At 49.9% G+C, this 9,897-nt stretch overlaps 1 protein-coding gene across 2 annotated transcripts in view; it reads left to right on the forward strand.

Moving 5' to 3' along the window:
• Positions 1–9,897, forward strand: part of CPPED1 (calcineurin like phosphoesterase domain containing 1) — a 141,513-nt gene that overhangs the window by 19,807 nt on the left and 111,809 nt on the right. The window contains exons 2-4 of one of the 2 annotated variants that reach the window (XM_073542892.1): positions 8,703–8,757; positions 8,830–8,907; positions 9,753–9,897. The exon at positions 9,753–9,897 is cut by the window's right edge and continues 51 nt beyond it. The exons of the other annotated variant lie outside the window; for it this stretch is intronic. Of the exons in view, the coding sequence (XP_073398993.1) occupies positions 8,704–8,757; positions 8,830–8,907; positions 9,753–9,897 (277 nt within the window). The 5' untranslated portion in view covers position 8,703. The remainder of the gene's footprint in view (positions 1–8,702; positions 8,758–8,829; positions 8,908–9,752) is intronic. 2 annotated transcript variants of the gene reach the window in all.

Genomic DNA, 9,897 nt, shown 5'->3' on the forward strand with positions numbered 1-9,897 from the left:
AACCCCACTGAGACACGGGAGCAAGTATCTCTTTCCGTGTGGACGGCACTTCCGAACTACAACTGGCTGTGTTGAAGCCCAGGAAATAGGAGGGTGTAGGCAGAGGCCTACTGTATTTTGAATGAGGTGACAGCAGGAGAGACTGCCATCCACACAGCAGGGGATCAGCTGACATTACTGAACCCCACTGAGACACGGGAGCAAGTATCTCTTTCCGTGTGGACGGCACTTCCGAACTACAACTGGCTGTGTTGAAGCCCAGGAAATAGGAGGGTGTAGGCAGAGGCCTACTGTATTTTGAATGAGGTGACAGCAGGAGAGACTGCCATCCACACAGCAGGGGATCAGCTGACATTACTGAACCCCACTGAGACACGGGAGCAAGTATCTCTTTCCGTGTGGACGGCACTTCCGAACTACAACTGGCTGTGTTGAAGCCCAGGAAATAGGAGGGTGTAGGCAGAGGCCTACTGTATTTTGAATGAGGTGACAGCAGGAGAGACTGCCATCCACACAGCAGGGGATCAGCTGACGTTACTGAACCCCACTGAGACACGGGAGCAAGTATCTCTTTCCGTGTGGACGGCACTTCCGAACTACAACTGGCTGTGTTGAAGCCCAGGAAATAGGAGGGTGTAGGCAGAGGCCTACTGTCTTTGTAATGCGGAGACAGCAGGAGAGACTGCCATCTCCACAGCAGGGGATCAGCTGGCAATGATGAACCCCACTAACACTTGAACGAATGTGTTTGGCTCTGTGGAGACGACACTTCTGAACACCAACTGACGCTGTTGGAGCCCAGGATTAGGCGAGGAGCAGGCTGGGGCCTACTGGATTTTGGCAGGTGAAGGCAGCAGGAGACTTGCCATCTCCACAGCAGGGGAACAGCTGGCAGTGCTGAACCCCACTAACACTCTAACGAATGTGTTTGGCTCTGTGGAGACGACACTTCTGAACACCAACTGACGCTGTTGGAGCCCAGGATTAGGCGAGGAGCAGGCTGGGGCCTACTGGATTTTGGCAGGTGAAGGCAGCAGGAGACTTGCCATCTCCACAGCAGGGGAACAGCTGGCAGTGCTGAACCCCACTAACACTCTAACGAATGTGTTTGGCTCTGTGGAGACGACACTTCTGAACACCAACTGACGCTGTTGGAGCCCAGGATTAGGCGAGGAGCAGGCTGGGGCCTACTGGATTTTGGCAGGTGAAGGCAGCAGGAGACTTGCCATCTCCACAGCAGGGGAACAGCTGGCAGTGCTGAACCCCACTAACACTCTAACGAATGTGTTTGGCTCTGTGGAGTCGACACTTCTGAACACCAACTGACGCTGTTGGAGCCCAGGATTAGGCGAGGAGCAGGCTGGGGCCTACTGGATTTTGGCAGGTGAAGGCAGCAGGAGACTTGCCATCTCCACAGCAGGGGAACAGCTGGCAGTGCTAAACCCCACTAACACTCTAACGAATGTGTTTGGCTCTGTGGAGACGACACTTCTGAACACCAACTGACGCTGTTGGAGCCCAGGATTAGGCGAGGAGCAGGCTGGGGCCTACTGGATTTTGGCAGGTGAAGGCAGCAGGAGACTTGCCATCTCCACAGCAGGGGAACAGCTGGCAGTGCTGAACCCCACTAACACTCTAACGAATGTGTTTGGCTCTGTGGAGACGACACTTCTGAACACCAACTGACACTGTTGGAGCCCAGGATTACGCATGCCGCATGCAGAGGCCAATGGGCAGCGGTTTTTATGGAGGTTGTGGACTACTACTGATTCTAACCATGCTCCACTTAGGCCTCTGGCTCCACTGTCTCTACTATTTACCCTGGCCTCCAACCCCGCCAGCTACATCTCTGAAGTGGCGTCAGCACAATCTACACTTGTTCCTGTGTTACTGGTGCTCAGTCCCGTCAGTTGATCCCCTGATGTTTGTCCGGCAAGTTCGCCAGCTCTGTCCTCATTCCCACTACTGGTTATGGGAATGCGGACAGAGCAGGAGACCTTGCCGGACACACATCAGGGGATAAACTGATGGGACTGAGCCACAGGAACAAGTGTAGATTGTGCTGACGCCACTTCAGAGATGTAGATGGCGGGGTTGGAGGTCAGGGGAAATAGTAGAGACAGTGGAGCCAGAGACCTAAGTTGGGCACGGTTAAAAATCAGTAGTGGTTTGAATGTTGATGGAGCTGGTGACTTTGCCGTCCACACAGCAGGGGATCAGCTGGCATTACTGAACCCCACTAACACAGGAGCTAGTGTGTTTCTCTGTGCAGACGACACATCTGAGCGACAACTGGCTGTGTTGAAGCAAAGGGATTATAGTTCAGGTGGTAGAAAAATGAACACACCAGCAGACCTGGATACAGTTGCCAACCACTAATTTAGTCTGTAAGAGGAATGGCAAAGTCTTTGGAGATCCAGGCCTTGTTCATTTTCAGAAAAGTCAGCCGGTCAACATTATCGGAAGATAGTCGCGTGCGACGGTCTGTTAGTACACCACCTGCGGCACTAAAGACACGTTCCGATAATACACTGGCAGCAGGGCAAGCCAGCACCTCCAATGCATACTGGCTAAGCTCTGGCCATGTATCCAGCTTAGAGACCCAAAACTTGAAGGGGGAAGAGCCATCTGGGAGTACAGCGACAGGGCAAGACATGTAGTCTGACACCATCTGACGGAAGCGTTGCCTCCTGCTGACTCGAGGCGTCGCTGATGGTGTAGACAATTGTGGTGGACACACAAAACTTTGCCACATTTGGGCCATAGTGGTCTTGCCTTGTGCTGCGGCGCTGCCTCTGCTCCCTCTTTGTGCAGAGTTTCCTCCACTGCCTCGACGCACAGAGCTGCTTTGTAAAGCACTAGCAACAATGCTGTCGGGTGGAATGGAAAACATTATGGACTGCACCAGTGACTCTTCGTACTCCCGCATTTTACGCTCCCGGTTCAACGTTGGTATGAGCCTTTGTACGCTGTCCCGGTAGCGAGGATCTAGGAGGGTGTACACCCAATAATCAGCCGAGACGAGAATGTGGGCGATGCGGCGGTCGTTTCTCAGGCACTGCAGCATGAAATCAACCATGTGCTGCAGACTCCCAACTGCCAAAGAACCGCTGTCCCCTGTTTGAGGCGTGACCTCGGCCTGCTCTGCATCACCCCACCCTCGCTGTACATACTGAGTAGAGGTTTGTGTACCTCCCTCCTCTGGAGAGATGTCTTCCTCCTCCATCGACTCCTCCTCATCCTCCTCACAAAGTGTCCCCTGCCTAGGCCTTTGTGAGGAAACACGTAGCTCAGACTGTCCAGAAGCAGATGGCATTTGGGACTCCTCATCCTCCACCTCTTCTGAAACCTCATCCCTTAGTGCTTGCAGTGTTTGTTGAAGCAGGCAGATAAGGGGGACAGTCATGCTGACTAGTGCATCATCTGCACTCGCCATCCGCGTGGATTCATCGAAGGCACGCAAAACGAGGCAGATGTCCTTCATAGAGGCCCACTCAATGGTGCTGAAGTGTGAACGGCGCACAGTGCGACTTGTTTGCGCCTGATGCAGCTGGTACTCCATGACTGCTGCCTGCTGCTCACACAACCGCTCCAACATATGTAACGTTGAATTCCACCGGGTGGGTAGGTCACATATGATGCGATGTTCCGGAAGGCCAAATCGTTGCTGCAGAGCAGCGAGGCGCGATCTTGCCGTGCTGGAACGTCGCAAGTGAGCGCACTCTATGCGGACCTTGTGCAACAGTGCAGCAAGATCCGGATAGTCCCTCAGAAAGCTCTGCACGACCAAGTTAAGAACATGTGCCAGACATGGGATGTGTGTGAGGTTGCCTAGGCCAAGAGCTGCCACCAGATTTCGGCCATTGTCACACACTACCAAGCCCGGCTGGAGTTTCGCTGGCCCAAACCACACATCGCTCTCCAGCTTGATAGCATTCCAGAGCTCCTGCGCTGTGTGGCTTCGATTCCCCAAAGAAATTAATTTGAGTACAGCCTGTTGACGTTTGGCCACGGCTGTGCTCATATCGGTCGTAACAGGCTCCTGCTCTGCTGTTTCTGAGGAACTTGAGTAGGAGGAGGAGTCTATGTGTACAGACTGGAGTCCTGCAATCCATGGCGTTGGAAGAACACGTACAGCGCCACTCTCCAGATCCGTACCCGACTCCACAACATTGACCCAGTGGGCAGTGAGGGAAAGGTATCGTCCCTGTCCATGGTTACTGGTCCACGCATCGGTGGTCAGGTGGACCTTGCTACTAACGGCGTTTAGTAGCGCATGTTTTATTTTGCCCTCAACATGTTTCTGCAGGGCAGGGACGGCTCGCCTGCTGAAATAAAAGCGGCTGGGCACGTTGTATTGGGGGACTGCCAATGCCATTAAGTCCCGGAAGGTGTCAGTGTCCACCAGCCTGAATGACAGCATTTCAACTGCCAGAAGTTTGGCAATGCCAGCATTCAGAGACTGTGCTCGGGGATGGTTTGCCGAGTAAGGGCGCCTTTTATCCCATGCCTGTGCTACCGATGGCTGTGATGGATGGGAACGTGCTGCTATGGGTGTAATCTGACAGGGTCTCCGGACAACAGTGGCAGAGGTTCTTCCTTGGCGATCCTGTGAGGAAGCCGAACCAGCAGTGTGTGAGCTGGAGGAAGAGGGCCCAACACGAACTGAAGAGGTGGTAGGTGGTGCTGTACGTTGGCCTACGTCTTCAGGGTGTCTCTGCAACTCCAACTCGTGCTTGGTGCGCACATGTTTCCACATATTTGTGGTATTGAGGTTGCTGACATTTCTCCCTCTTTTGACTCTCTGATGACACAGCTTGCATTTGACAAAGCAAATGTCATCTGCAACTGTGTCAAAAAAGGACCACGCACTGCAACTCTTGTGAGCGCCCGGTTTGCCTTTGGAAGGAGGAATGCTCCTAACGGGTGCCGAAGTGGAGGGTACAGGCAACCAAGTCTTCCCCCTCCCTCTGCCTCCTGTTTTGGCCGGTAGGGGAATCTCTTCCTCCGAGCTGCTCCCACCACCTTCCTGTTGCTCACGCCATGATGGGTCAAGGACCTCATCATCTTCCCTCCCCTCTTCAAACAGCTGCTTCTCCGGGGTTGTCTCGCCAGCACCGTACGCACCAGAAAGTGGCAACTGAGTCTCGTCATCATCTGATGCATACTGAGGTGTGCTGACCATAGGCACTGGCCCACTCGCCTCTTCAGATTCAGAGGGACAAAGAAGTTGCGCATCACTGCATACTCCCTCTTCTTCACATTCAGGAATGCTGCTTGGCTGGCCCCCTCTTTCCAAGCCAACAGATTCCGAGAACAGAAGTAGAGACTGTGATGGCTCCTGTCCATGTCTCTCTGACTGCCTGGGCACTTTGGCAGGTGGTGAAGAGACAGATGGTTGCTCTTCGGTGCTCTGACCCTGAGAGGATGCGGAAGTAATTGAAGTCGATGCGTTAGCTGCCATCCATCCGACAACGGCTTCAATTTGTTCCTCCCGCAGCAGTGGGGTACGTTGAGGTCCTACAAAGCTGCGCATAAAGGACTGTTGCCTGCTAAAACTGGGGGATGCTGATCCACTGGTGCCCGCAGCAGGCCCAGAATCCCCACGTCCTCTACCTGTAGAATCCCCACGTCCTCTCCCTGCAGAATCCCCACGTCCTCTCCCTGCAGAATCCCCACGTCCTCTCCCTGCTGAAACTCCACGCCCACGCCCATGCCCACGCGCCTTACTCCCTGCCTTCTTCATCTTGCAAGACTGCTTAAGATAGGCAAAAAAGTACAAAGGGGGGCCTTAGTGTGCTTATTCCTGAACAGCTGGTTACAGGTACAAGAAACACTAATTTTATGAAGTGTGTGTGTGTGGACTAGACTTTAATAGGAGCTGATGTGGCCTACACAAGTTCCAAATGTAGTGTTTGGTGAACTTTTTTTGTGGTTTCTTTGTTGGAAACAAACTCAAAGTATGTGAACAAAGAATTGAAACTGATAGTATCACCAACTTTTTGGAGCTATTACAATGCAGGCAGGTAACCTACAATGCAAAAGATGAGGCTCCAAATAAAAATTGGGTAATACTAATCTGGCTGCGCCGGCAGGGCACAAGCCAGAAAAAAAGGCTCCTCTATCTACTCCTATATAGTGTTTGCAACCAACCAATGTTGATGGATACGGATGGATGCACACTAATAGGAGAAGAAAAAATGAGCTGCACTCAAAGACAAATATGTGTGAGGCAGTGACGCACGTTGAGCGTCCTACAACCAGACGTAGCTGCAGGACACTCTACTCAGCGTGAGCTGCACTCACACACAGTCAGAGGCCTCTCAGACAGCCGTCAACAGTGCAGCTAAGTGGGCACTGGCACTGACAGGCTGCAGAAAGGCTCCGCTGTGTACTCCTATATAGTGTTTGCAACCACTGTAGATGGAGACGGATGGATGCACACTAATAGAAGAAAAAATGAGCTGCACTCAAATAAAAATGTGTGAGGCACTGACGCACGCTGAGCGTCCTACAGCCAGACGTAGCTGCAGGACACACTACTCAGCGTGAGCTGCACTCACACACAGTCAGAGACCTCTCAGACAGCCGTGAACAGTGCAGCAAAGTGGACACTAGCACTGAAAGGCTGCAGAAAGGCTCCGCTGTCTACTACTAGTGTTTGCAACCAACGTATATGGATACGGATGGAAGCACACTAGATTGAAATTATGTAAAAAATGCAGCTCAAAAAATAAAAGATGTATGAGGCAGCAGTGATCACACTGGGTGGCCTACAGCCTGACGTGGCTGCAGGACCCACTCCACAGCGTGAGCTGCACTCACACAGCCCTTGCAGACAGCTGTGAACACTGCTGCTAGGGCAAAGAAGGCTACAGTGGTGGTTTATGTAGCCTGGGTAAAGCACTAGATGTTTGGTGGAATCGCTATTTCTAACTGTCCCTCACAGTCTTCTACAGCAGCCTGTCCCTAACTGAATTCACAGCAGAGTGACCAGAAATGGCGGCTGCGGTGGCTTTTATAGTGCATCATGACATCATTTCGGCAGCCAATCACAGCCATGCCAATAGTTAACATGCCTACATGCCTAACAGGATGTGCCCACACTTCGGAGGATTCCCATTGGCTTAATCAAAGCAAGCAGGCTCATAGCATGATGGGAACTTCCTATTCCGATTCCGGAATCCGATATGACAAAAGTATCGGAACTAAGTATCGGAATTCCGATACCGCTAATATCGGCCGATACCCGATACTTGCGGTATCGGAATGCTCAACACTAGTGCTGATATAGTGGGAGAAGTCTAGTGACTTCAGGGTTAATTTTTCTATCAGAAGTGTTGGACATTATTTTGGTAGGGTTTTTGGCAGATTGCAGACAGTGTCTTTTCTTTCCTATCCTTTCTAGTTAGTCGGGCCCTATCGTTTGCTCAGTCTATTTTTCTGCCTTTGTGTTTTCATCTTGTTTCACCGTCAATACATGTGGGGGGCTGTCTTTCCTTTGGGGTCTGCTCTGGGGCAGTTACTTTTCCTCTTTTCCTGCTTTAGGCTTATGTAGCTCTCCGGTTGTGACGAGGCGTCTAGGATCCATCGTAGGTACGCTCCGCGACTGCTGCTAGTTGTGTGGTAAGATCAGGGATTTGCAATCTGCATAGTTACCAACCTCTCTGGTTTTCTGAGACTTGGCTTGTGTTGTTTTTTCCTCCTCAGTGACCCAACAGAATCACCAGCCATACCGCAGATTCTAGGGTACTCAAAAGCAGGAGAAATTTGTTTAAAAAGGAAAAGAAAAAAAAAAAAAAGTGTCGGAATTTTTTTTAATTATTATATTTTTTCCTCTGGGGCTGTAGGAGGATTTTTTTTTATTTTCCTCTCCTAATGGAGATTAAGCAACTATCTGATCGTGTGGCGCAACTTGCTGCTGAAGTACAGGGAATTTCCACCTATCTCATTCAGTCACATGCTGCTGAACCCAAGATTCCTACTCCTGATGTGTTTTCTGGGGATCGGTCTAAATTTCTGAAACTTAAGAATAATTGTAAATTATTTCTTGCCTTGAAGCCTAACTCATCGGGGAGCGCTGTGCAGCAGGTTAAAATTGTTATCTCCTTGCTGTGTGGCGATCCCCAGGATTGGGCTTTTTCTCTGACACCTGAAAATCCTATTCTGACTAAGGCTGGTTTCACATTAGCGCTTTTGTGCGCAGCGCATCGGGCGCACCAGTGCGCATGCGCACTGCGCACCTATATTTTACATGATGTGCGCATGGTCTTGCGCATATTTGCGCTTTCGTGCGCATGCGTTTTTTTGTCTTTTGCGCCAGGCGCGTCAGACGCAACATGTTGCATTTTTGGTTCCGCCCTGTCTCGTTAAAACAACGCATGCGCACGGAATGCGCACGGAATGCGCAAAAACACCACATTGGAGCCTATGGGAGCGCAATACTTGCGCATGGTCTTGCGTTTTTATGCGCATGCGTTTTTTACATAAACATGACTGAAATTTGGTCTGGACAGTAAAAAAAAAAAATTGAACCAAGGTGATAAAATGGTGTGGGCACTGGGATTCCACAATACTTTAAGGATTGCTCACTAGTGGACACACAGCACAAGCTGCACCAATGTAAGTATGAAAAACCTAATGTCTGGCTGAAATTTCAATACATTTCTATGTACTTATGTCTCTTTTTTTTTTTATTGCAGCATGTCTTCATCTGGTGAAGAATATGTCCCCGGGACAGGGCAAGAGGCAGAAGAAGTGAGTACTATGCTTCCGTATGGATTTGAAAAAATAAACACATGTGATTAATTTTTTTGGTTTAATTTTCAGAGCTCATCCTCCATCACGCCACCACCACCGGAGGAACGGCAGGAGCAGCAAGGCCAAGTGCGGGCGGGTAGACGTGATGTAAGTACAGACGGACTGTTTTTTTTTTTTTTTTTTACTTATTTTCTCGTCTGGTTTTTTTTTTTTTTTTTTTTTTTTTTTTGGTATTTTTTAATTTTATTTTTTTTAAATTTTCATGGTTGTTTTTTTCGATGTTTGTTGTTTTTTTCCATTTATTTCCATTTAAAACAAATAATTTTTTCATGGATTGTTTATCAATATCTAGGGCTCAAAGTGTGTATGTGTGTGTGTGTGTTTGTGTGTGTGTGTGTGTGTGTGTATGTTTGTTTGTTTGGGTATATGGGCACGGGACTATGGGATGGAGGATATATATGATGGGTATATGGGCATGGGATAGAGGATATGTATGATGGTATATGGGCACGGGACTATGGGATGGCGAACATGTATCATGTGTATATGGGCACAGGCATATGAGATGGCGAATATGTATGATGGGTATATGGGCACAGGACTATGGGATGGAGGATATGTATGATGGAATATGGGCACGGGACTATGGGATGGAGGATATATATGATGGGTATATGGGCATGGGATGGAGGATATGTATGATGGTATATGGGCACGGGACTATGGGATGGCGAATATGTATGATGGGTATATGGGCACAGGCATATGGGATGGCGAATATGTATGATGGGTATATGGGCACAGGACTATGGGATGGAGGATATGTATGATGGAATATGGGCACGGGACTATGGGATGGAGGATAATTTTAAATTTATATAACTAACCACAGTTAGTTACTATGCCCGGGCAGCGCCGGGCTCTTCAGCTAGTTATCGATATTTTTTTTTTTTTAAATCTTTCAAAGATTAATGTTTGTCTTTCTTTTCTAGGCTCCACAGCGGGAGGAGGACCTCGCCCTGGACAACGACGAGCTCATCCGTCTAGTCCAGGAGCGAGTCCCGTTGTGGGACACCCGTCACCAACTGCACTCGGACAACGTGGTGATCCGGCGGCTCTGGAACGAGGTGGCCGCAT

Source organism: Dendrobates tinctorius, unplaced genomic scaffold (assembly GCF_039654945.1).
Source record: "Dendrobates tinctorius isolate UK_male_01 unplaced genomic scaffold, ASM3965494v1 ptg000129l, whole genome shotgun sequence".
NCBI classification, from domain to species: domain Eukaryota; kingdom Metazoa; phylum Chordata; class Amphibia; order Anura; family Dendrobatidae; genus Dendrobates; species Dendrobates tinctorius.